Source organism: Nansenia antarctica (genome assembly GCF_963989245.1).
Source record: "Nansenia antarctica genome assembly, chromosome: 9".
Taxonomy (NCBI): domain Eukaryota; kingdom Metazoa; phylum Chordata; class Actinopteri; order Argentiniformes; family Microstomatidae; genus Nansenia; species Nansenia antarctica.
Genome location: NC_137679.1, coordinates 35734679 through 35762672, shown reverse-complemented (window position 1 = coordinate 35762672; position 27994 = coordinate 35734679). Strand labels below are relative to the sequence as shown.

Here is a 27994-nt window from a genome sequence, read left to right as displayed (position 1 = left end):
CTCCTACAACCACAGTTACACCTACAACCACAGTTACATTGTTGAGCCAACAATATAAACATAGGTTAAATAATGTTACTGACTGTAGCTAAATATTTGCTGCTGCCTGTCTTGGATAGGACCCTCTTGAATGCTGTACCACATAACGACACCTGGGGTCGCTTGGGTGCGGATCAGACGGTCTGCCTGACCTCCACACACCCCTCACCCTACTCCCCCTCCCCCAGTCCAGCTAACACCATCCATCCTGGGCCTACCTACCTGCATGTTTAATCTCTCAATCCCCCGTCCCTTTCCTGGTTAAATAAAACAAAACAAGAAATCATAGAGGGCGAATGTCCACTGTCCCCCTCTTTAAATAAATAAACGGAAACATTATTACTAACCTGAGGAAATGCTGTCATCATCATCCTCAATGGGAATGGCGATCTCCGCCTCCCCCTCTCCGGAGGTGCTTGCTGCTCAGCCGAAGGGCGGGTGAACTTGCGCAAGCTGTCAAACACGGAGCACCCTTCTACCCTTAAATGTATCGCGTGCGTTGTCAGGTGTTTCATCAAGTTCGATGTGTTGCCTGCTTTACACACGAATGATTTAAAACATTTTGAGCACTTCGCGTTGTTTTCATCGAGCCGGGTGAAATGCAGCCACACTTTAGAACGCTTCATTGCGGTCTTCATTGCGGTCTTCGGCATTCTCGGTGACCTCGTAGCTAGGCTAGCTAGCGAAATTAGATAATATGATTATGATTATTATGATGATAATAATATCAATACAATAATACAATAATACAATCACTAACTATATTACTACACTTACTATAAACTCACTCTTCTTCTTCTCAACACAACTGCTCACCTCACTACCACGCACGCACTGATTGGAAATTGGAAACAGGCGTTGTCACTCACGTCACGACTCAAGTCACGTGTGGTTGACTGTTGCATGACACCGGACACCAGGGGAAGATTTTTTTTTTTAGAAAAGTACCGAAATGAGGAACCGAAATCTCCTTTGCGATTCGGTACGGGTACATACCGAATGTAAAGTAACCGGTACTTACCGGTACCGATTTTCGGTACCCAACCCTAGTCCTCACCTGTCCTCACCTGTCCTCACCTGTCCTCACCTGTCCTCACCTGCCCTCACCTGTCCTCACCTGTCCTCACCTGTCCTCACCTGTCCTCACCTGTCCTCACCTGTCCTCACCTGTCCTCACCTGTCCTCACCTGTCCTCACCTGTCCTCACCTGTCCCCTCTCTCTGTCCCCAGGTTTCGGGCAGCTCAGCCGGGTCGCCAGGCAGCTCCTCCACCCCCTCCCACGCCCGACAACGCATCACTCGCGTCAACCTCAGGGACTTCATCTTCTACATGGAGCAGGAGAGAGAGACGGCCCGCTCCCTCTTGCTCTACCGGGCCCTGCTCAAGTAGCCTCAACCCAGTCCAGCACTCCCCTCTCCATCCCCCCCCGCTCCTGAAATGTGCCTTCAATCGGGTGTTTTAGCTCAGTGTCTCTGTTGTGATGTTCTAAACGTAGCTTTTGATAAGGAGAGAAAAAAAACTCACAAAAATATAAAGTATGTATGTGTCCTCTATGTTTTAGCTTCATGATAAATACTGTATGTGTATTTAGTGTCGAACTTATTGCCATGCAAACTCCTTGGGTTTTGGTGCGGCCGGGTTTTTGAAGAATAGGAGTAGTGTGTTTTTGTCTACGGGCCTGAAGCCAGTACTTGTCCATGTCTGTTGGTTAGCTGTCTGTATATTTGACGTCCCAGGCAGTATACTGAATGAACCATTTCGAAGTCAGGGTTAACTGTATGTTTATTTTCTTTAAAAGAATCATATTCCAAACTTGATACAGCCTACAATATTCTTCAGAGCTTATTTATTGAACAAAGTTCAATGAATGTAGTTAAGTGAAAACTCAATGATGAACCAATAAGTAGTCCGATATTTCCATACCAGAGCATCTTTTTTGGGACATTCTATTCTATTCAGACAATAGATAATAGCATAACACAACATCGAGCTCACTTAAATGTAAATAGTTATTTTGAATAATTTTTAACAGCATGTATGATGTTTTTAACACATCTAATATTTTAGCTTTAAAAAAAAAGGAAAGAAATATTTTGTAAAATCATGTGCATTGAATTCGTCAAACGAACATTTTATTCTTTCCAATATTAACTTTGTTTTAATGCAATGCAGACACAAACAAATCATGGTCAGAGCTACCTCAGCCCGCCAAATAAGGCCCATCCTGATTGGTCACCCTTCTTGGGCGAGGCACAGTAGTCTCTGTACACAAACTCGTAGAGAGACTTTTTGGTCGTCTTGTATAACTGAAATATTGGCCATCTGTCTACTGTTTGTGCCCATTTCCCAAATGCTTTAGGTTGCCTGAAGAACCCATTCTCTGACGCTAGGCTAGGTCCATTCCTAGAGTATTGTTTAGAAAAGCAGCTCCCAGCCTGGGTTTTCCTCTGCTTCAGTTAAAGACAATTACATATCAATCAGAGGTGAGCTAGAGGGTTTTTGGAGCAGACAGTTTGGAGAAATTCCCTCATTTCAGCATAGGATGGACTTTGTCATTTTCTTGTGGTATTTATGTGTTTACGTTATCTCTAGATGGAGAGGTATGGGACCAATGCCTCTCTGTTAGTAGCTGGATCTTTGTCACAAGGGTCCCACTCAGAGATAGTGCTGCAAGGCATCAACGTTGTCACTGGTTTTGACCAACCCTTATCTCTATTGCCTTCCTGTTTTGGTTTGGTTTTTGAATCATGTACCCCTGCCTCTATGCAGCTGCTGCCTAGTGTTGCTTTGTAATTTATTTGTTGAACTGGTAACATTTGAAATGAATGTGCATTGAAGGTTTTCTAACAGTAATTATGCTTTGTTTTTTAATACTATACAATGAGAAAGCTATGTTACTGATGTATAGCAAGGGAGTTCCTGTCTCTTTTAACTATCAAACAGTATTGTCAATTGCTGTTAAAGGGAAAGTTATTTTGTAACTATTTATATATATTTTCTTTTCTTTCTTATTTTTATTTGCATTTATGCTTGCCACATTTCAGGCAATACAATTTTATCTGAAAGTACCATAGTGGAAAAAAGATGATATTAAAAGAAGCACAAAGTACTTATTTGTTCAGTGATTCAAACAATTTTAATGATTATTTGTATGGTTTCTGATATATACACAGGAGGGCATTTCTACTACTTCAGCTTTTTAGCCAAAATATTAGGACAATATTACTGATGTACACAGTTGGAAAATTAATGTTTTAATGTATGGATGATTTGTAAATATTGTTTACAAGACCATGTGTTTATTAGAACTACGTTATTTTTGGTAAACTCTGTAAATATCTGGAAAATTTCCTGTTTGTGTGAAAAGCATACTTCTGTATTTGTACCTATTTTGTAAAGGAATAAATCAGCTGTTTACTAAACTAAGCAAGTGCAGAGTTTTGTCTTGTTAGCACCTTTGTGAATATCCATTTGATTTAGGGCATGTTGTGCAGAATCCAAATGTCAGTCACACTCAATAAAATAGCTAACCAGAGTAGCTAAATTGAGGAGTGGCTTTGTTAAAAGTGCTTAGTGTACAATAGCTTAAATACTGCCCTCTCTAACAAGTAACTATGTCAGCAATGCAATATATCAGTTTCTCAGCTTCATTATTTATGTTTAACCTCACAAAATCAACAGTAATGTTTTTACAGGACAGTTGTATCAAAATCAAATTGACTAATGAAACCTACTTCATTACCATTTACCAGCATTACACATGCTAAGTAAAAATTGAGTTAAAGTACCACTGCTAGAACAAGAAAAGCCCCCTCAGGATTCTACTGCTAATTAAGTGGCAGCATTTTGAAAAGACCAAAACGTTTAACTTGGTGCAAAACACTGGGATTGGGGAGCAGATTTGTGTCTTTTTTTTCTAGATGCTAACCCATTTGTAAGTCCCTCCGGAGCCTTAAACAGCTGATCTTGATTTAACCCCTGAAGATTGTGTTCCCCTAGCAGGAACGGATGCACAGAGATACGCCTGGTCCATCAGAGTTTCACTATAATTGACAGTTCAGTTTAGGTCTTTTATGTTCCAATGGAAAAGGTAGACAGTTTTTGATGACCTCAAAATCAATCACACGAGGCATGAAGGAACAGTACATCCTTTTATTATCGCAAATATGCAAGAAAAATCAAATGGAGCCACTGTAAATGAACACATGCCCTTTAATACCACAGTCTAATTGTTAAAACATTTTAAATAATATACATTTGCACCTTTAGTATACCCTTTTGAAATGTTTTTAATCCATATGTACACAACATAATGCTTGCAAATTTGAGTTATTTTCATTCTTTTTATTTAGTAATGAGAGGACTTAGAGGTCTCTTTTTTATAACAGGAGGGCTGAGTAAAACCCAGAGTCCTGATAACAATTTAAATATACAAATATCTGTACAACTGAACGGCCTCTAGACATCACACCTCACACAGAAGTGGTTTGACTCCTTGTTTATGCTTGACCTGGCAGACCACATAAAGATTGAACTAAACTGAACTGAACTGAACTGAACTGAACTGAACTGAACTAGACACAAATTCATCAGAGTTGTTCACGGTAATGCCTCAGTAACGAGGCGTGTCAAGGTGTAAGAGGTATTGAGTTTGTCCCTTGAGTCATCGAGGAACGGACCAAGTGAGTTAAATTCTATTGAAGAAAAGCAAACGCAGTCCCATACATCATGTCCCCTCACAAAGACTAGAGCAGGCTACCTGCAGATTTAGAGTGGAGTCTAGTCCACACCATGGGACTGGGTTGCTAGTGAGATTTGACTCATCAGTTTGTTTGGTCTGTTGTGGCTGTCCAGTGAGCCATGGGGGTGTTCTGTACAGAAGGGGGTTAGAGTACCGGTATGTATGTTATGACGCAGTGGGGGGCATAACCCATGTCTGTACTGGCACTGCTGAGACTGGGAGCCCCGGGGGTGGGGGGGGGTCGGGGGAGCTCTGAAGTCCGACATCCCTCAGCTCATGAAAGGCCTGGTTGGCCATTCCCTTTGAGGCGACTGGATGCAAAGGCCCAGGCCAGTAGCCGGTCAGAACAAAGAGGGACTTGATTGGGTGTGTCCCCCAGGAGGTCTACACCAAGATCAGGATCTACACCGACCCCATCTTTACTACTACTCCTTGGGCTGGTTTAATCACTGGACATCCATAAGTGAGGACACATTAGGACCAAACGACAGTTGGTTCAAACTACCACCCATTTTTAATGAACATTTTCAGCTGTTTAATGAAAGCCCCGGAGGAAGGTTTTTTCAACCAAACTCAAATTAACTGCCTGTGCCTAGTGCCCACAACGATCAGAATGGGCTTCTTTTTGATCAATGTGTAGGGGATGGGAAGAAACAGCATCTGTAAGTTCCACACGCTGTATACACATAGTATGAAAACTTTGTCTTTCTTGTTTCGCTGTTTGATCCAGAAATGTTGAGAATAAGACCAGGGAATCGGAGCAGGATAGTGTAAGTGCCTCCCACTGTTTCTTTTGAGAACAATGCTGTGATGCTACGTTTACGGTTCATCTTAGTGTCTGCTGCAGACATGTGACGAACGATTGAAATAATCCCATCTCAGAAGTGACATCGAAAAAGGCAAAAACAACCAGAGTTTTTCTTTCTTTGTGTCAACTTGGTCTCGAGGTCTCTGAGTCTCCCTGGTACTCAACAAGACTAACAGTAGCTTCCTTCCCATGATTCAACATCAATTATTCTGTCAATACTCACACTATGTGTAACTTGTTTGTTCGTAGCCTTTTGTTTGTAAAATAGTCTGAAAATGATCAGTCAATTAGACACAATTATGAAAACAAAACGAATTATTTTCTCTTTACAATCATGAATAGGCACCTTTTATCGGTAGCTTTGACACCTCACGTTTACTTTCTTCCACTGTTTTGTCCGCCATTCTTTCTCAATGCTAAAAACATGATGCGATGTCGTATGGGCTAATTTGGCACAAGTCATTGGGTCACAATAATATATTTTGGGGGGGGAAGGTAGCTCGCTAGATGGTGTGTTATAAGTGCAAACAAAAGTTATCAAGCATTTAGAGTACATATCTTCACTGGAGATACACTGGTACAGTACCAATCAGCTTCCCGTGTTGCTTCTCAAGTCGTAAACATTCTGGCCAGAATGAAGGAATCAGCAACACATTTAGAGCTGTCAAGTACAATTTCACACACAGATTTTCTCATTTCACATCATTTAGCTTTTGACTTTGTAGCTCTTCATAGAAATCTTTGCTCTTATCACATGAATCGGATTTGAAAGGTTGGAGATATGTTTTACAGCTAATTAGGACAAAGCCAATGCACTTTTTTTTAGATGTGCTACATATGTTTCTATGAGAGATGTAGAAATACCCAGGTTGCCTTGCAGCCCCATTTAAACAATGATACTTTCTCCAGCTCTGAATGCATTACCAGCCAGACTGCTTTAGCCACGTAGCCTCCAGACATAACAGTGTTTCTACAGCCACTGCCAAGAAACGCCCTCTCTGAAGCTTTCAAACCTAATGACTTTTGAGTACAACGTTCATACATCCTTCATATAGGAGAAAAAAACATACAAAATAATCCTATTATTAATTGTTTACACCACAGTGTGATAAAACAGCAAAAGGACAAAAAGTCATACGTTATAAACAACAATGAGAAAAAAAATGAAAACAATCAATTTTGGCAAAACAACGCTGGTTTTGGCAGGGGCCCCTTTGCAAGCGAGGCCTGTCGGGTTGGCTGTGGCAGCAAGCTGGTGCTGGCGTGACTCTGTTTGCTGAAGGGCTCTATTGCTTCCTGCTGTCCGTAGTCCTCCGTTCCCTGCCAGCCCCTGTCCAACGTCAAGCCAGGCATCCCTAAATAAGACCTGTCCCCGCTCAGCTGCACTGGCGCATACAACACATGATGCCTCACACAGACACAGGACTGGACTACACGCCGCCAGGCGCTGCGCTGAGGAGGGGGGGGTCGGGGGGTCACGGGGGTCGGGGGTCACGGGGCGGTTTGGGCCCCTCTCAGTGGGATCAGGACACCTCTTCACAAGGGGTCGTAGAGCCGTACAGAGGGAAGAAAAAAAGAGATCGGTCACGGTGCTGAAAACGGTGTCGAGAGAGAGAGAGAGAGAGCTGCTGTTGTTCAGTCCTTTGTTCATCACAGTCCCATGTTCTTTGGGCGCAATTAAACAGAATCAAAGACGTTTGTTTTTTTCGCTTTTTTCGTTGTGTTTCATGTGTTTGATACTACATTCCCCTTAGAGCACTGAGTTCCGCAGAGCTGGCAACGTTAACAGGCGTCTGCTAATACTTAGGTGTTTCTTGCTGGGTTGTTTTTCTTTTGGTAGGGGGGGGGCTGGTTTAGGGACCGGGAGTTTGGATTTGTTCTGTGGTGGTGTGATAGGGTTGGGGGGTGGGGTGGGGGGTGGGGTGGGGTGGTGGCTGAGCCCCTCTCGGCTAGTCCCTCTTCCCAGAGTTGCTCTTTAGTCCAGGGGCTCCTGCTTTATCCTGATGGGGGTGTTCATGGTCGTACTCCGCCTGTCCTCACGGCACAGGACGTACTCGCTGAACTGGGAGGAGTCCACCCCGCCGCCGCAGGACGCCGCCACGCTGAAGCCCTTCTGGAACAGACGCTCCAGGACCTAGATGGAACCAGAGGAGGGGTTAATAACACAGACTTATCACTAGTCAGGACCATCCCCGCCACTTCATCACTCATCCACGGCCTCATCAATCAAACCGTATAGCTACGTGTCATTAGCCCCTCCGATCACACCGAGGAGAGGGGAACTGACCAGAGGGCAGGTAGACATCACACTGTCTGTCTATGTAATATTTATGGTGCTGGTTTGAGCTGGACGACGGACTGATCTGAGGGCACGAGCTCAAAGGGGGAGTTAGAGTGTGTGCAGGAGCTCACTCGAGTTCAGTGCGGGGAGATAACTGGGGCTCCTAATTTCAGTAATGAGGCCGGGGTGAGGACGGGTGAGGTCTGTTGGTGTTGAGTCGTTGAGAGACGCGTGGTGAATGAGGAAGAGGGGGGGGGGGTCTGGTTCTACTCTGCCTGAGCGAATGGAGCTGGAGGGGGGAGAGAGGCTGAGATGTGAGAGTCAGTGGATGCACGTTCGTTGAAGCTTGTAGAGCTGTTGTTTTTTTTATCTCCTGCAAAACCTTGTGGGGGTTTCGCGAGGAGTGCTGCGTATTTGCTTATTCCCCAGTCCTCTTAATAGAGTGTACAGCAGCATGCATGAAAATAAAAGGGCCGTCCTCGGGGCTACCCTACCCTGCACAGATATGAAGCCGGAGAAGTTCACGCTAAGCACACGAGGTTCTCCTGTTGCCCATAGACACACCAGAGTGGCCTCTCTACTCTCTAATTATGAGAGCGGGTGGCCCTATCGGAGGGCTAAAGCGGGGGCAATTAGGCCTCCTGGTTGAGTGCTGCAGCTTGCCTCCCCAGTGTGTGTGTGTGTGTGTGTGGGTGGGTGTGTGTGTGTGTGTGTATGTGTCCGGGTCCCTCCCTGGCTGGATTTGACACACACACACACACACACACACACACACACATACAAACCCAGTCCCCCCGAAACAAGACTAAGATTAAACGTGGAGGCAGTGTTTTGCTTGCACCCAGTAAGGATCATGTCCATCCATTACTACCACTGAGCACCCCAGTCTCCCCCCCCCCCCCCCCCCCCCCGTCGCCACGGTAGCCCACCATGACGATGATAAAGTCTCTAATTTGTTGGGAAGAGGCAGCAGACGGTTGATGGTGGTTGAGCTTAAGAGGAGTGCTAATTAAGAGACCTGCCGACGCATCAAACGCTCCCAAATCCACGACAGGCGATGGAGAAGACTAACGATTATGGAAATGATATTACACTCCCTGCTTTGATCATTGCATCACATTGCATTTTCTGCCCCATAATATTTGAACATATGCGGGACTCTGTCACATTAGGCGGTGCATTTGGTCACAGAGGAGAACAGGGTGATCAATACAGCTATTCCGTAAAAACCCTTTGCTAATTAAAAGAGCTTGCGGAATGCGAAACTTGGCGACATTATTGTAGAGAGTTATGTCGGATCGACGCCTGCATGCTCACATTTTTAGGCAAGAATGCTCACAATTTCATGTTTAATTCTAAAACAATATTTTTTACTACCCATTGGTGCCAAGGGTTCATATACAATTATATATACAATGGCAATCTCTTATTCAAATGACATCTAACCAAGAAATGTACTCATGTCCACAGTGCGGTACCTATAACCATTCTTGCTGCAATCAGAGATCAAGTCTTCTGCCTCATAACAGGCACGACTCATTGTCCAGGCGTTATGGCAGTTTATGAAAGTTTACTATTTCTCCATTGTACTGTGACAGCACTTTCTGTCCCCTTTCTCTGCCTCTGTGTTTGAAGCGGAGGATGTGAACAAAGGCATTGCCTCATCTCATCCCCGGTGTGCTACACACACACACACACACACACACACACACACACACACACACACACACACACACACACACACACACAGGCACTTAACTATTCCCACTGTTGCCGGGTTGACTTGGCTGCACAGGGATCAGCTACTGTCATATTCACCCCCTGCACCGCTCACATACAGGGATCTCACACAGCTGCCACTCAACCTGGGGTCGCCATGGGGATGAGCAGGGAGTGCCATACTGCGCTCCGCTCACCTCCCAGCGTCCAATCCGAACGCAGTGAAGACAGTGAAGACAGAAATCCTAGTGGATGAGCCTCATGGCTGGAAACGGAGCATGATGTAATATTGATGGCCACCCGAGTGCACGCACACACACACACGCACACACGCACAAACGCACACACGCACAGACGCACACACACACACACACACACACACACACACACACACAAAGACACACACACACTCATACACACCTCTCCACAGAGGGTTGAGATGGAGACAGTGTGCTCGTCTCTGAGTCTCCGGTACTCAGGGCGCATAAGGGCTGAGTGTGAGTGACAGGTATCCCACTCAGAGCTGCGTTGACGGGCCCTGCATGCCTGCTGCAGCGAGGGGGTGGGGGGGGCCTTTGTTTAACTATACATGAACGTTAATATGTGACAAGACACGCTGCACTCTTCTGACTCATCTCCTCCTACGAGCGTCGGCGACAAAAAAAACACCCGTCAAAAACGTGCGTTTTCCGTGTGATCGTAAAGAAGAGTTGTGACATTTCTGGGATGCCGCATCCAGCTGCCTTCTATCAGAGACCGTTTTGACAAAAGAGGGAAGCGGCGGCGCTGTAGAACTTTGACACCGGGGCTAAGGGAATATGTTGGCATTAACCACGGCAATATTTCATATAATAATCCGACACAGTTGTCAGAAGCGGCGCTATAGGTCTAGTTCACTGTGTGCCTCTGTGCAGAGGGGGATGCTAGGGCAGGATGTGGATGTGGGGCGGGGGGACGGGTGGACATGACAGATCCTGTTCTCCCTTGTTTCACCTGACCCCGGATTGATAGACTACAAGCTGTGTGACATGTCACAGAGAGAGAGAGAGAGAGAGAGAGAGGCTGGGTGCGTGTTGCGTCCTCAGCTCTGGCAGCGAGGACGTGGGGCCTCTCTCTCTCTCTGAGTGCCGCTGCTCCTGTCACGGTGATGGAGGACGGATTGAGTCTGGACTGATCCGCGTGCTCCATCACTGTGATGTATGGACGAACCGGCCCGCGCCTGCTCTGGGAGAACCTGTGTGTCGGTGTCGGTGTGTGTGTGTGTGTGTGCGTGTGTGTGTGTGTGTGTGTGCGTGTGTGTGTGTGTTTGTGTACATCTCTGTGGCTCTTTTACTAAATGTTTTCCCTCTCTTAAGCGGCCCCTGTGTTTTTTCCCCTGGCCCTACATCACAGAACAGGTGGTTTGCATTATTCCCTGAATTCCTCGGATGGCTAGGGGAATGGTTCACCAAGGTAAGGTTGTTTATTGGTTCGCTCTCACATTCGGGGGTTGGCAAGACCGATTTCTCCGACGAAACTAGTCAAGTCTCCAACAAACGACACTGTGTGTGTGTGTGTGTGTGTGTGTGTGTGTGTGTCTGTGTGTGTGTATGGTGATTAATTATAATTCCTCTGCCCTTATAAAATGCTTTAGGGGAACCAAATAACTGTCTCTTTGTGTCGGAGGAGCAAGAAATCATACGGAATCACGGCAAAACAAAAATACACTTTTCCCCAACACTATCTATCTTCCTATCTCTCCTCCTTCCCTTTCTCTTTCCCACTATTTCTCTCTCTCTTTCTTTCTCTCTAGGGCAGGGTGTGGTTCAGTTCCCCTGGGTCTGGGTCCAGGATGGTAATCAGATCACAGGCTCATTGTCTGGCGGGTAAGACAAGGATTATTCTCATAACCTTCTCAAACCTTCACGCAACAATGAGAGAGGACAGGATGAGTAAGTTGTTTAGAAAAATCTCCCCTTACACAGAAACACCTCCATATGCTCCCTTTCCATTCCCCTGCAGTGCCTGTGTGTGTGTGTGTGTGTGTGTGTGTGTGTGTGAGAGAGAGAGAAAGAGAGAGAGAAAGAGTGAGTGAGTGTGTGTGTGTGTGTGTATGTGTGTGTACGTGTGTGTGTGTGTGTGTGTACGTGTGTGTGTGTGTGTGTGTGTGTGTTTGTGTGTGTGTGTGTGTGTGTGTGTGTGTGTGTGTGTCTTAAAGGGGCCAACAAGAGAAAGAGCCTGCCTCCACCATCGTCCAAGCAAAGGCCCAGTCTTCAGACAAAAGCCCTTCAGACTCCCACTCTGTCCCTCATTCATTACCAGGACATCACAAACAGGAAACCCTTGAAGACTAAGTTGCCATTTGTGGAAGCGCGAGGTCATTCCCACGCTGTCTAAAGGCCTTTTCCACCTCAGCTCTGGAGAAGCCTCTTCCTGTGAGGAAGGCCTGTTAATGAAAACCTCAAAAGGGTTCCCGGATCCATTTGAGACGGATGCACACTCACCGCGACCAGACTCAGTGGTAAACAGAGAGGGAAAATGTTGTGTTAGTTGATGCGGCCAATTAATTATATTGCAAGCCATTTAAAAATCCATAAAAGAAGTATAAACCGGTTTAGGCTGTTTGAGAAATTGTAAGTATGGTATTAAAAAATGCAATACGTGTATTTCAATCGCTCCGGGCGCTGTTATATTGAAGTCTTTTTTAAAAGAGGAGCTGTGTCTTAAAAAAAGGAGTAAAGCGTAAATTATGCATATCATTTCTCCCCCCCCCCCCCCCACACTTCTCCCTTTTTCATTTTTGCAAGAAAACATGGCCGCAGTCGAGACATGCTTCGTCCCGCTGCTCGCGGATCCCTGGAGGTGGTCTGTCACATTGGCAGGAGGGTGGTGGAGGTGTCAGAGCGCACCCAGGCTGTCTGAGGCAGGGGCATACTGGGTGTTGGGTAAAGGCTCCTATGTGTCGGCCTGCACATGGCTACAGGCAGTGAGGTGTTGCTACAGTAGTCTGGTGTGAGGCTGCTATGTTCCCTAAGCCTGTTTTAAATACCTCACTTGGGTGGAGAGCGAAACCGTGTTTTTTTGTGTGTTTTTTTTCCAGCGGGAGGGCGAATATCATTGCCTGACAAAAGTAGCCACTATCTCTCCAAGATCTTTAACAAATTCGCTGTGCCCACATCAGACACATTACATATACACGTGATATCTCGTTCGAGTTACAGCATGATGAAGGGTTGTTGCTTCAGCCCCAATCATCTTGTCTGTGGCTAAGGTGTTTATACAGGCAGGCCTACAAATCATGTCGTCTGACGTCTTTGTGGTAACCTTTTCAAAGTAACAGAAATGATAGATAAACCTGGGGAAGGAGGAGTGGAGCTGGAGATGACAACCAACTAACTTCATCAAGCTGTAACTCAAATGAGATCAACCAACTAACTTCATCAATCTGTAACTCAAATGAGATCAACCAACTAACTTCATCAAGCTGTAACTCAAATGAGATCAACCCACTTCATCACTTTGTTCAAACTTTGTCACTTCATAAACAACAATGCAGTTGCACAAGAGGAAATCCAGAGGTCAGTGGGGCTCTCCAGGGACCTGACCTCTACCAGGACAGAACACAAAACACACAAAACACACAAAACACACACACACACACACACACACACACACATACTGAGGTAGAACCGGCATCTAATGATCGCAAGGTCGGTAGATCGGCGGTTCCAACCCCGACTGGCCACATGTCGAGGTGTCCTTGGGCAAGACACTGAACCCCAAATTGCCCCCAATGAGCGGGCCGGCGCCTTACATGGTAGCTTGTCGCCATTGGTGTGTGAATGGGTGTGTGTGAATGGGTGAATGAGAGGCTGTTGTAAAGCGCTTTGGAATAAGGCGCTATATACAGTAAGTCAGTCCATTTATAGAAGTCAGTCCATTTACACACGCACGCACACACACACACACACACACACACACACACACACACACAGGATGTCGTACGGTACTGTCCATACCTGCACAGAGTTGAGCCTGCAGTAGCCGTTGAGGGGGAACCGTATGACGTGCGTGGGATCCTGGTTCCAGCCAGCGTTGACCGAGTTGCACATGACGTCCCCCGTCTCGGGGAAGATCTCCTCGATGAGCACCTTCTCCCCGCTGAGGGCGATCCTCTCCCCCAGGTCGGGGCTGACCCGGACCACCAGGCAGTCGCAGGGCTGCCCCATACGCCGCTGCTCCCGCTCCAGCTTCCAGCGCTCCAGCTCCTTGATCATCGGCGACAGCTGGTAGAAGCGCGCCTCCTCGTAAAGTAAGTGGAAGTCCTGCACAGGTCAACACACACACACACACATACACACACACACACACACACACACGCAGGAACGCACACACACACACGCACACACATTAGCAAAACACGCTGTAATAACACCAACACGCTTTGTGTTCATTGACCTTTTACTGTACATTACTTTCAGTCGCACCGTTACCGAATTCTCTCGGTTGAGTTGAATATTCATACTTTGTAATATTCGAGAGTTATTCACACCGGTATGAAATGTCAGTCTGCGAGAGAGCCGACTGACTGTTTACAACAAATGTTGTTGTGGTGTTTTGCCTGTGTCTGACTCAGTCTACTGCTACTGCTAACTATGACCAGTGCTGCTGCAGTCTCTACAGTAGCTGTTGGCAGGGCGGCGCTAGCCTTTAGCATGTTTAAGTGGGCTGACTCCAGCGAGGCCGGCCGCCAGGGGGGTTCCAGTGATGTGGGGATGGTGCATTCCTGTGTGCAGACAGTCTGCAGCAGATTGCCTGCCTCTCCTCCTCTCTCCCCCCCCTGGGCTGTGCTCGCTGGGAGCCATTTGCCCCCACGCTCTTGCCTCTAATTTCCCACAAGACCAGATGGCACCATCGTTCAACACTACCGTAGAAAATACCATGAAGAAGAAGAGGAGGGCTAGCATATATCGCTAGCAGAAGGAAAATATATGTGCAAGTGAACATGAGGATAATCATAAGCTGTAGCGATGATTTAATGTATTCTTTGCATAGAGGGGGTTTTATGGTAATGTAGAGACTGGCCCGATGTTAAGCTCCCGTAGAACATGCTATAATCGTGTCAAATGAAATATGAATGCTGTAAATCTGTTTGCGAAACAAAACGGTAATTAATTAAGCGAGATATTGTTTTGTGTTTTCATAATGAATAATATGCCAAGCGTAATCATCACGTTGGAAGTACTGGAGAAGCTTTCATTGTCAGAATGTCATTCATGTTCCTTCATGCTCTTTCTGTTGTTTTGATATGTGGCCTAACTGTGTGAGATTTGGTTATGTGGTGAAGTATTCGATTCTCTTCTTGGAATTTCCTTCAGAGAAGCTACTACTAACTGTATTTCTAATTTCTCATTGATGGACACAGTACCCTGTGAAATAGCTCCCATGTATTTGGTCTGCATCAGGGCGATTGCCTGATCATTATTTTGATAAAGATTCTGCTTGAGGACAATAGTTGATGATCTTGGTGCATTACAGAATCTTGACTCTGAAGTGAGTTAGGTTTGTGGTGGAGGCTGGCTGTTTCAGTCTGACTGCATCATCGCTGGCTGTGGGTGTTGGGAGCTAAGGGGTGCTGGGGGAGACAAATCAAAAAAAAAAAAATCTAAAAAGAATTTTCCCTTCCCCTCTCTAGTGCACTGCTGGGTACAGAGTATGGGGCATACAGTATAGTAGCAAGAAACAGCACATTAATTAACTCTGTTTCAGTCAGAGAGGAATAGCCTCTATCAAATACCCTTATACATGAAAACCCTTAACCCCTAACCCCTCATTCACACCCCTCCACCCGCCCCCCTGTTTGACAAAAAACAGGAATGACACCCAAAACCAACTCCAGCTGCCAGGGCCCGGTGACGCAACACATCTTTAACAGACGTTCTAATATTTAAGATTGTAGAATGTGAAGGGATTGGTCTCTCTCTCTCTCTCTCTCTCTCTCTCTCTCTCTCTCTCTCTCTCTCTCTCTCTCTCTCTCTCTCTCTCTCTCTCTCTCTCTCTCTCTCTCTCTCTCTCTCTCTCACACTGTCTCTGTCTGTCTCTCTCGGCCTTCTCACTGCGGCTGACGAAATGCATACAGAGATGGTTCCCCCTTCGGGGTGCTCTCTGTATCAAAGTGCTGCTCCACGCACCCTTCACAGGTCTGGAGCCACGGATGGGTATGTTTTTAACAGGGGTCTGTCTGCGAGGCACTCTAGTCATCCTGAGCCACGCTTAGAAAACAACAGGACTAATCCTAAGCGCTGCAGTGTGGGGATGAGAGGGAGACGGGGCCTAACAGCCCCAACAGCTCCGAGAGACAATTCATCCCACAATCCCTGTGTCCAGACAGGCCGGTTGAGCTCCAAAATAATGATGCGACCTGATCGCCCACTGGCAAGGCAACAACGCAGAGAGGGATGGAGGGAAAGAGAGAAGAGGAGAGAGAGACACACACACACACACACACACACACACAGAGAGACAGAGAGGGAGCACAGACAAAGAGAGACCAATGACTTGATCTAACATGAGGAATTTAAACCACAAAATTGGAAGTTGCAGTTTATCAGAAGGATGCCTCTCGCAATACAGAACCCCAACATACTGTCATATGATGAGGACATGTGATGTGGCAACACCAAAGAGTGACAACACCTAAGAGGACCATGAGAGGTTTGCATTAGAACGTGAATTCAATTAGCCTTTATGCTACAGTGCGACACCAACACTGGCAACTGGATAGCACTGTAAAGAGCTTTTAATGGAGTGGCACAATGTGACACTGACACAAGTGTGAAGTGTTAGGCACATTACATTACACATGACCGGTCTAATGTCAAAAGCCCTTGTAAGGTAGACCATTCGATGTGTGTATCATTTCCACATACTGTATCTGTATCTGTGTCATCGGATACTCTTCACTGGGTAATCTAGTACATCTATGTCTGTGACATTTTGTGTCAGTTTTATGCCCCTTTAAGAGGGAGTGTTCCTTTAAGAAACATAGCATTTTGGGGGAAATGTTTGTTGTGAACCTTGAATAAATATGGCTGAGGGGAAATGAGAAGCTTTGAGCAGCCTATTGTAGAAATACAAGACAAAAAGAATAAAACTGCTAATTTTGTGGAATACAATCACAGTTGGTTGTGAGAGGATTCATGAACCCTGAGCCACCTGTCAGCACCGTGGACTCCAATGCCAGGCCTGAGTTCTGTCTTCCCTGAATACAGGTAAGAACTTTGCCTTTCACTTTACTTGAAACGTTTCTCTCTATTATTTGGATAGGTTTTTGGTTAGGACATCTCATGGGAGTCAATGTTTATGGACCATAATTGAATAATAATAATTCACCCTCTCTGCTAAGTGTGTGTTTATTTGTTACCACTCTGAATACAGTATGTACACAGTACAGCCAGAACTTAATTAAAAGCATAGCATATGTTTGAAAACCCAAGCTTATTGTTATAATAGGATACACAATAGCATGGTAAAAAAAAAAGCAAACTGGAATGGTTAAGGACCATGGCCTAATTTGACTTAGCATTGCTTACACACACGTGTGATTAATTGTAGAGTCTGAATAACAAAAGATGTAATGAGGGGCATATTAATGACTGATACAGCGGTTCAACTGATATATGCGGAATATTTAGTTCTCTGTTCTGCTCAGACTTTCACATTGATTTAGCTAAACACACAGTGCCATGGCTGCCAGCGGAACAGAGCGTCGCCCGGGGCGACGGCAAGCCTGATTGTGTTCAGATAGGGACATGCTCAATTCCGCCCAACACTATTTGCATTCCCCCCCCCCCACCCCCACCCCCCCGTTCACGCCAATTGATAGGTATGCAGAACAACACAGAGGCTGATCCGAGGGAATGGAATCAGTTGAAACAATTAAGTCTTCTATAATGTTCTGTATGATACTGTGTGCATTTGTATTTGGCATTCAGTTGCTGCTCGGGCTGTGTTGTCTAGAATGGGAGTGAATGAGAATGAGCTTTGTTGTGTAAGCTGTACACAAACAGTAAGCTGTAAGCTGAGTCGAACTGGCCCAACCTGTCATTTGACCACAAACGTGAGGCTTTAATTAAGCCCACAGGAAGACAAGACATGTACGTTTGGCTATAATAGGATAAACGTAAGGGATTCGGTTGAACCATGTTAGATCGATGTCAATCAATTAGAACTGTACATTTTTCCTAAATGCCCGAATGCTCATTTAGTTATGGAATGCTTCTTTGTCAAAGATAATGATAGAGTGTTTTGGGATCCATTCACGCATTAATACATCACAGGGGGATGCAGCATGACTCCATGACTGCTGATGAGCGGACAGTTCTGTGGCATTCAAGTAATAAAGCGCTCAGTGTGTGTACATCACAGAGGGATGTGGCATGATTCCATGACTGACTTGCTGACACCAAGCTTTTACTGTGCTTGCAGGACAATAACTTAGTAGCAATAATATGTGTGTGTGTGTTTCCAGGGCCGGTTGTTGTGCTAAGCGGAGCGCGGGAGTCTCCTCATGCGCACACTGAAACAGGAGCCAGGTGTGTGCAGCCACAGTGGTCTAATATGGACCAAAGTAGCGCCAGTGGCCCAGATAAGAACACTGTATACATAAACTGTGTGTGTGTGTGTGTGTGTGTGTGTGTGTGTGTGTGTGTGTGTGTGTGTGTGTGCGGGCACACGTGTGTGCGTGTGTGCGTGAGTGAGTGAAAGAGAGTGTGTGAGAGAGAGACAGCGAAGGAGGGATGCACTTTGGACATCACCTGCACTTCTCTTCTGTGCGAGACCATGGAATGACTTCTTCTTGATCTAGGGAGCCTTCTTCTTGCCTCCACTTATTATTGTATTTGAGTTCCCTTCCCAGTCGGCTCCTTGGCTGCCATCCTTCCACAGTCCAGTACCACAGGTGTGGTTCAGTGTACCCCGAGCAGAGCGGCTGTCACAGGCAGACTGGGTGGAACTAATGTCAGAGGCTAGGGAGTGTACTGACTATTTCACCTGAGCCCACCTCTATAGAAATCACTTTCAGTGAAAAACAAACAGCTCTGGGCTTTAGCGCACTTCACAGAACAATGATCCATTTAGCCAGGGTTTTCACCTTTCTCCAGTTGTACAGTACCGTACTTGACGAAACGATAGCTCAGGTTTGTTCAAATTCGGATCAATTTGTTTTTCTTCAAATAACTGCTGATTCTAATCGCAAGGAGCTGTTAAATATGAAGAGGTTAGAATTGTATTGTGGCAACAAACATTGGAGAACGGCCAGTGGAATGTGGAATCTGCCAGCATCATATACTCATAAAAAACAGCAGCAACAGTGACATTCTTCTCTGATGGGAGGGCATTTCACCTCTTTTCTGCGTTTGGATCATTTGTTCTATCTCTTAGTTTGTTGAGTTGATACAGTACGCAGTACCTACTGGGTGTTATGGTGTGCAAATCCAATCCAAACGTACCTTGAAGTCGTCAGGAAGGAGAAGTTTGCAGGTCCTGAGGAAGCTGAGAATGAAGCGGAATATCTCTCCATCCCGGTCAATGAAGTAGTGCTGCTTCAAGCTGTCCAACACAATGGGCTCTGTGCCATTAAACAGACGGCTGATTCTGAAAATTGAAACATACACATATACACACACACACACACACACACACACACACACACATACACACACACATAATGGAATGAGGCCGGGGCTGCCTTCAAATGCATGAAACAATTACCCTCCATTTATTTTTCAATTTTATTAGCGCTAAAGCCTGAAATGCATTAGCATCCAGGTTGAAACAAGGGGCTTAAGGCACATTTCCTGTATTCCAGACCTGTTTGAAGTGTCCCTTCTGCTGGGAGATTAGAGCTACATACACAGTCTGTAGTTGTACTTACAGAAATTAATGGCAAGAGTTCAGCTGCACAGCTCTATTACTGTAGTGTCTCAGGTGTGTGAAACAGAGGAACATCACCTTGTACATCTCAGGAACATAACCAGAGACAAGGCAGCAACATCCATATGTGTCAGGGACAAGGGTAAGGATCCATTAGAATTTCAAATTGACTCAATGCAAGAGGTGAACTGAAATTCAATTAATGGATTTCCATGATGATTGTGAATTTAGATAGTAAACGTATTCTTATTAACTGTATGTTGTTTTTCTTGTCTTGAGTATCTTTCACTAATGACAATTCTATCCATATGGTTTGTTTTTGAAAACAGAGACCACCTATACAAGTGTTTTGTGGCTGTGAATGGCTGATGAAGTTCACTTGAATTGAATCAACATTCGCCTTGTTCAGTCCCAAAAAAGTAATCCCTCTCTGCATTTGCATTAGAATGCATGACAACAGATGAAGCGTTCATGAATTATTGACAGAACTTTGATAATAAGACACCTGTTGCCAAGTATCCCATGGTTGACCTCTTGCTGAGTGAGTAAGGAGTTAGCTGTGAAATTGGCCACAGGGCCTCATCAAGGCAAAGACTGGAAATTGCAGTAATCTAGTAGCTTTCATCCTAGCATTTCTGTACGATGCCGGCAGATATTCTCGGACACCTCATTTCTCTCATCTTTTGTGAGGTAGTCCTACCGTGCCACGTACCTTTCCCAACCACTAGTTAATGAATTGCCCCTCAGACTTGCACTGTGTGTGTCAAATTGTAAAAGATTTGGAGAGGGAGAGAGTGACACATGTGTTGATCAAGACGTATAAGATTGACATGAGGTACTATTGATACAGCACTGTATATGAATGTTTTACTTGTGTAGTTGCAGGAGTTTCTCAACAGGTCTCTGTCAAGTATCTGTTGAGAGTAACCTTGATAGACGTTTTTCGAAGCCCACCTCTGTCCTCTCTCACATTAACAGCACTTGGCAGGAGAAGGCATCGTTGTTAGTATCACGTTGATGTAATCTGGGGGGTATTCCATCAATGTTGCTAAAGGGAAAGATTTATTCTGATTACTCTCACGAGACATATACAAAAATCCAGGCTTATTTTGATAAATCTCGCGAGAGTTAAAAAAAAATATGCCCGAATTTTCCTTTCGCAACGTTGATGGAATACCCCCCAACTCTAAAGCCCCACATTAGTCATTGTTTATGTTTTTGCTGATGTATGACATGTCAAGTCTGAAAATTGCCATTTAGGTCAAATCATTTTCTTAGCTCCTCCTAAAACGATTTCCCACATGCCGTGACGTATGGCATTTCATACAGCATAGAGTGTGACATGGTTAGCCTGTTTGTAAAGTTGGCGCCCAGAGTCAAATATCACCTCCGAACGCTTTTTATGACCGAGTAAAACAACCTTTTCGACACATTTTATTGAGAATTGCTGCTAGCTATATCTGGTGTTACTTTCTCAAATAGCTCTGTGAATGACTAACTTCACCACTCTGTGTAACTCAGAGTATGTTTTTCAAGAAAACTGGGCCTTTTAATCATGCTAACACTACTGTTAAAAAAAAAACACAAATTCACACAAGCCTTAGCGTTAAGCCTTAGCCGTAGCGTTAGCATAGCTCGCAACTGTCAAATCCTGTTAAAAGATACTGTACTGACAGAGAGAGAGTCGCAATGGGAATCTCAATGCACACACAGCTGTCCTGACTCTACAGTCTAAATCTCTGAGACGAATTGCATTGAATTTCCATTACAATCCCTTGCCTTGTAAAGGAACAGCCCCTGTATCAAAGGGCTTCATCAGGTATAGACTGAATCCTATCATGTAGAATTTGCCCTGTTTTTCCTTTCCAGTTAACTATATCAAGAGCCAGTGCAAAGATGCTCTCCCTCTCTCCTCCTTCTCCTCCTTCTCTCTCTTGCTCTCTCTCCATCTTTCCCCCTCTCTCTTACTCCCTTTCTCTCTGGAAATCGATGCAAAATGCTTTATAAAAAACCAATACTCATCTCCCTGTTATGCCCAAGGTGTTCCTTTCTCATATGGTCTTGCAATTCTTCCAGCTAGAATTTCACCATACCCCTCCAGGCTAAACTCTGTTTTTCATCTCCACTTTTTTAAAAAGCAATTAAAATGCTGCCTGTTTTTCTTTTCTCCTTTCCCCTCTCTCTCTCTCTCTCTCTCTCTCTCTCTCTCTCTCTCTCTCTCTCTCTCTCTCTCTCTCTCTCTCTCTCTCTCTCTCCCTCTCTCTCTCCCTCTCTCTTCTCCATTTCTGTATCTCCCTCGCTCTCAATGTTTCCTTTGGTAAATCACTGATTGGGGGGCCCCTCAGCACCTGAAGACGGACCCCCTTCTGAGAGAGAGAGAGAGAGAGAGAGAGAGAGAGAGAGAGAGAGAGAGAGAGAGAGAGAGAGAGAGTGAGAGAGAGAGAGATCTTTCATCCAAGAGAGTGGAGGCAGCAGGCGGTAGGTAGACCTCTCATGGGTACACACATGTCAGACAGGAGATGTTCAACAGCAGCCAACAGTTTAGAGCTGACCTGGGATTCATCAGACTAGGGGTATAGGTGACTCAAGTGCAGCCTCTGAATCACTCTATCAGCACTGTGAAAGATACTTAAGCCATCTTACATGGATTACCAATGAGTTCTGACTTGATACTATAGGACGTCCAACATCTGTCAGTGACAACAAATACCCAGAGTGTGTTGGCATGCATTCATCATACATTGGCTCTGTTCAAGAATCCCAAGAAGGGAGATCCTGATTGTGCACTGATTTCTAAAATTAAAACTGAAGGTTCAAACATGACTTGACTTTTAAACACTATTGATGAATAATGTACTGCTTATGTTAGAAAGTGAACACTTGGTTGCACATTAGATTACAGTGCCGAAAATTACGCGGTAATTACTTGGCAAAATGTTAAACAGTAATAACATAATAATTACTTGTTTGTTTGTTTGGGAGTCATCCTAGTAAGCACCACTACTGCAGGCACCATTAGGTACCAACAGTTATGAATGGTGTTGAATTCTTTAAGTTAAGTTTTGGAAAGTACCCACTGTCACCACATCATTCCCTAGCAAATACTAGGTCAATACCAAAACAGTACTGTAAAAAAAGTGCTAACCCGCTACACAGTAGATTCATAAAAGGGATAACTAATGAATGTGATAAACTGAGTGTAAGCAGATCAACACAAAGGACATATACACATATGCACATATACAGAAATATAGCACTGTTTCGCATTTCACATTCGTAATGGACACCAGAAAAAAGTGTCAAGGGGTCATTTCAAAATAGCTTCCTTGTCTGAGAAATAGTTGGCCAATTTCCCCAGCGTCTGTTCTAACAGAGCACCGAAGCTGCACTCCCTAAGTATGAGCTACACAGAGTCCACATCAATGTTTCATGGCCTCTGTCCCTTAATGTGAGCTGTACAAGAGAAGATGAATGCCCCGACATTAGTTACTAGACTAAGTTTCTTTTCGCATCCTACATTATTAAGGGAGCAATCTATTAAAAGTCATCATCAACTTAAAATTCTTTAAACTTAAATCTTTTAATTGTCGAGTTTCGGTGTGAACGAGGTCGACTAGTTCTGCTACTCTGCCGGTTAGTGTCTAAACACTCCATATACTCTGGCTATTGCAGTGTAATTGTTTTGCTTTCTGTCAGCCATTATCCTAATTCACACAAAAGGGCTCCTCCTTCACTGGCTCCAGTGGAAAGTGCACCCCTGAGGCGAACTGTAGCAAGGAGGCAGAAAGAGCTCCAACATCCACATGGTATCCTGTCATTACTCTTACTGTAAAAGCCCTGTTTTCTGAGCTCTGTGCATACACAGTGTGTTCCTTTTGCATGGCTTGTTGGCCTTATGTGTCCAGTGCCATATCTACAGTATGTTTTGTTTGTAAAGTGTCACATGTTACATTAATAATAGTATGACAATAACATATAAAATGATCAAAGTATCAGAGGAAACATCGCCTATTTCTGAGAAACATCTTAAACATCATCTAATATTGATTCAAAGAAATACACATGTGAATGTACTAATACCAAAATGCTTGTTTGAATTCTGTTGATAACACACATTCAGTACTAGTAACCACACCAACATCTACAATGTACAGTAACCTGCTGTGTCTTGAATACTCTTAAATATTTCAAGTACACAGCTGCATATTGGCAACAATAAACATAGCATCATAAAAACAATCATAATAATTAGCCTATTATAGGCTTACTGAATTTTTCATGACATGACAAATCATGTTGCTTATGAATAAACAGAGCAAAGACAGCTGACACTGACTTCCTGTCAGAGCTGTGTGAATATCGAAGAAAGGCTTATGTGGATAACATTTTCTCAGATTTTCCTACAAACTGATCTATGTTTACTTTGGCTTACATGGGAACCTGTGCCTTCTCAAGTACAGACACTGACAAGAGCCGTTGGCTCTGGGTACAGTACTGTTGCATTAAGAACGTCTCCTACAGCCCCAGCAAGCTTGAATCAATACTAAGCATGCCACGCACTTTGGTTACATTTTAGTTGTGTATCCTTTAGACATGGCTTAGAGAGGGTTTCCGTTACTGCAGTGACTAATCATGCTGACTGCCCATCCAATAAAGTGCATCAGAGGTCAAGTAACCAAGATAATTAACCTGTAGCATAATTTTTGTGAATGAGACAGTCAGCCATCATAAAATACAATGTAAATATGATCATAGAAATACTGGTTAGGCTATTCAAAAACATCAATCCAAGAGAAAAACAAATCATTTAAAAAAATGAAATATCAGTGTATAACTACAACTTTTGAGGAGGTTTATGAGGGATATTAAAACAAAATAACATTCTTTAGTATATGAATTAGGCTGCAATCACATTATATATAAAGTAATTGAAATCCCAAAAATATTTGTGTTGCCTTCAAATATTTTAACATATTCTGAAAAGTGAATATTAGGCATCGCTTTAATACCCCTGAGCGGTCTTGTCTTGACATTAGGTTAATCAACAAGATGAATACAGTTAATTAAGCATGCCTTAAAGACTTAGACAGAACCTTACCTTGAGTCTGGGTATTTGGTAAGAGTCGCAAGGCTGCTAGTGTACATGTGTCCACCGACGTCAATGTGCACCGGAGCGTTGGACTTAGTCAGTTGAGCCGGTAGAGGGATCCCTTGTGAGGCCAAAGGAGAAACCGGGGACCGGGTCAAAGACAGACGTGACATGCTTCTTCCTTCCTGAAAACACGTAAATGGAAAAGCCATAGAAAGAAAATAAATTACTCGACTCATAAGACAGTAGGTATATCTTCCACCAGCGCGCTCTGACTCTTATCAGATCACTTCCACGACTGTCGGGTCGCATATTTAGCTTACACATTATTGCCACCGCTCTAATTAAGTATGTTTGCATCTTTTCCTACAACACCACCGGAGGGGAGGATAGAAGGAGGCTTATTAGGGATCCAGAAAGAGGAATGCTAAGGTGTCAGCCTCTAGGGAGATAAAAACAAACTGCAATATTCTAATTAAAGGTCGTGTTATGTGTTAGACGTGATATGCCCAGACACACCAACCACCAATCTGAGAGCACGAAATCGAGGGCATTCTGCAACTTTGTTCCTTAACCATGCATTCACATTAACATAGAGTCCTGTACATGATTGTCATGTTAACCCCCCCCCGCCCCAATAAAAATACTATACGCTATAACAAACGTTAGGCAATATATATGCCAAAATATAGAGTATGAAATAGGCTGTTGATTCCAACACAACATAGTGATGTGATGTAAATGTAATGTAAGCCCCTTAATTGAACTGTGTATGTAAAAGTTACAGTTGTTGTAATATATTTGCTCGGATTCCCCCTATGACCTATGAGAAACTATCCATGTTGGTGAACACTTTCGTGGTTCCATGTTCTCCAGGCTGTTGTGACTATAGCTAGGGGGGTTACTGTAACTGTACATAGGATGGGGAGTTGAGAAGCCAAATAACGTTTCATGCATGTGGACTTTCATATCCATTAGACTAATCCCTCCCCAAACTACTCCAGAGCGTCTTGCAGCTCCTCTCAGGAGATCACAGAGACATTGCGCTTCAGGCCAGGCCACCGACCACAAAGCACAGTCCGACGCGCAAGGTTACACTTTGATTAAGTCATGCAAGACATGTCACAAGTTTCTCAAGTTGAATAACCAATCACTATAATTGGAGTCAATCAATCATTTAAAAATAATAATAATAAATGCCCTATAGGCCTGTATTGGTGAGTTTGGCACACTTTTTTTCTTTTTATTTACACAAATTAGGCTACAAATCTGCAAATGATAGCCTACGGACGACTAACATCTCTAAAACTGTGCAAATAGTTAAACAAAGTCAATGAAAATATAAGGTAGTTTGAAAACAACTTACAGGGTGATAACTTGGATTAAAAAAAAATCTATTCAGTCCGTACTGGAAGTCGCGGGAATAAACAAAATCTTTGTAACTTGAAAGGCGCATTTCATCGACTTGTCCTTCCATTCAGACGCATAATTGCAAAGCCCGTTACGTTAACCATAGAAGGTATAAACAGACGGCTGTTGTTAGGGCTCCATTCAGCCCTGTGCTCCAGGCGGGATGCCTAAGGGCAGAGAGAGGAGACTACAGAATTTTCCAGGGTGTTGCCCGGCCGCCTCGCTGTATACGCACGGAGCCTTCAGGAATAATGTTCATTTAATACGCACGATGCTGGATGATACATTTCAGATCCCAGTGAAAGAAAGACTTCAAAAGACTTAAGAAGAAGTTTTGGGCGTATGAGGCTATCCCCACCTCTTCATATAGCCACGGGCCACAGTAACCAATACTGATGATAATGTTGGGGAATATAGCCTACCAGAGCTCTCTCTCTCTCTCTCTCTCCCTCTCTCTCCCTCTCTCTCTCTCTCCCTCTCTCTTCGTCTGTCTCTCTCTCTCTCTTTCACTCTTACTCACACACACACACACACACACACACACACACACACACACACACACACACACACACACACACACACACACACACACACACACACACACACACACAGGGTAAAGAACGGTGACAATGGGAGGAGTTGACTGAGTGAGGGATACAGGAAGGTAGATGATTATGATCGATATGGGGGGTAAATGTGAAAATAAAGAGGCCATACAAGTCAGGAAATGCGACGCACTCATTGTGTCATGAAAAAACCCAAATCAGAACGTAGTAGCTTACCATTGACTCCTTTCAATGATGTCAGCTCTGACATCTGTTCCCTGACTATCTGTATTGCTTCCCATTTTACCAAATTATTTCGTATAGCCTATGAATAAACCCGAAACATCCACACGAGTTTGCTATATTTACAGCCATACCAAAGATAATAGGTAACAAAGTTCAATCTTTGCAATAACGGATATTGAAATGTGCATGCATGAATTATTTAGAAAATAGTCAAATGTATTGTAGATCAGAGAACGCGCGACCGTTTAGATATACATTGGTTCAACACTTTTGCCCTCTTGAGCACATAGTTGACATTGATGCCTACGGACAGCCTTATTCTAGTAATTCTACCAATCGCACAATATGGCGTCTCACTGTACCAACACAAAATTATGACCAGAGACGTTTGATTCAAAAGCTTACAGAGCGGTAAATTGAACGCGTCAAATAATGAGATCAACCTCAAACGAAAACAGGGAAAGCCAACAGTCTAAACAAGAATTCACACGTTTGTCCACACTGGACAAAACATCCCTAATGGTAAAGTTATATCTCATCTAATAACCGAGACAGAGCACTGAGCTGGTAGCCCATGCTCCCTGATTATTATTATTATTATTATTATTATTATTATTATTATTATTATTATTATAGGCTATTTTATAATCATGTTTGAAATACTGTATCTTAATATTAATTGTGTCATACCGTTTCAAACATTGTAGGGAGTCCGAGGGATTCCGTGCCAGTTTCAATCAGTCCCAGCTGATGTCTGCATGCGTCCCCACTTTCAAATGCCCCGAGTTTCGTAGAACTATCGTGCCATCCAGCACCCAAAGCATTCCTCAAGTCGAACCCGCTCTCCTCGAACGAAACTCGAACCACCGTATCCACAACCCGTTTTAAAACATGAATCTATCATACATTCATTGAAAAGGGTCGCTGTGGCTTTAAAGATCTATCTAGAGTAGTGTTGGCTTGACTTGTTCAGACCAAGCTCTTTCACAGGATGCAAGCAGCGTTCTTACCTTGTACATTAGATGAGATATCTCCTTCCCCCTTTCTGTTCTTATTTCTATACACTTTAAATTTCAGTCCGTCAAATCCTGCTTCGTATTTTAGCTTCTTGACTGCCTTTTTGCTTAAATGAAACTGCCGGTCTGTTATGAGAAGAAGAAAGCCAATAATCCGTCTCTAAATAACAGAGCAGAGCTAAAAAAGA

General features: G+C 44.1%; 2 protein-coding genes across 3 annotated transcripts in view; one reads left to right on the top strand and one right to left on the bottom strand.

The window, feature by feature from the left end:
- Window positions 1-1428, top strand: part of LOC308165578 (transcription initiation factor TFIID subunit 4) — a gene marked incomplete at both ends in the record, with an annotated part of 90079 nt that extends 88651 nt beyond the window's left edge. Inside the window, one exon of the mRNA XM_080539727.1 lies at window positions 1270-1428. Within this exon, the coding sequence (XP_080395853.1) occupies window positions 1270-1428 (159 nt within the window). The remainder of the gene's footprint in view (window positions 1-1269) is intronic.
- Window positions 1429-7563: 6135 nt separating this feature from the next.
- kctd15b (potassium channel tetramerization domain containing 15b) lies at window positions 7564-27492 on the bottom strand (the record flags this gene model as incomplete). 2 transcript variants are annotated; one of them, XM_080538754.1, is made up of 5 exons in its annotated part: window positions 7564-7722; window positions 13587-13892; window positions 19077-19221; window positions 24599-24774; window positions 27481-27492. In XM_080538754.1, the coding sequence occupies 5 exons, from the start codon at window positions 27490-27492 to the stop codon at window positions 7564-7566; spliced, it is 798 nt and encodes a 265-aa protein (XP_080394880.1). The 2 variants fall into 2 exon arrangements, with proteins under 2 accessions (XP_080394880.1, XP_080394879.1); XM_080538753.1 differs by lacking the exon at window positions 27481-27492 and having other exon boundaries at window positions 24599-24801.
- Between the last annotated feature and the right edge of the window lie 502 nt (window positions 27493-27994).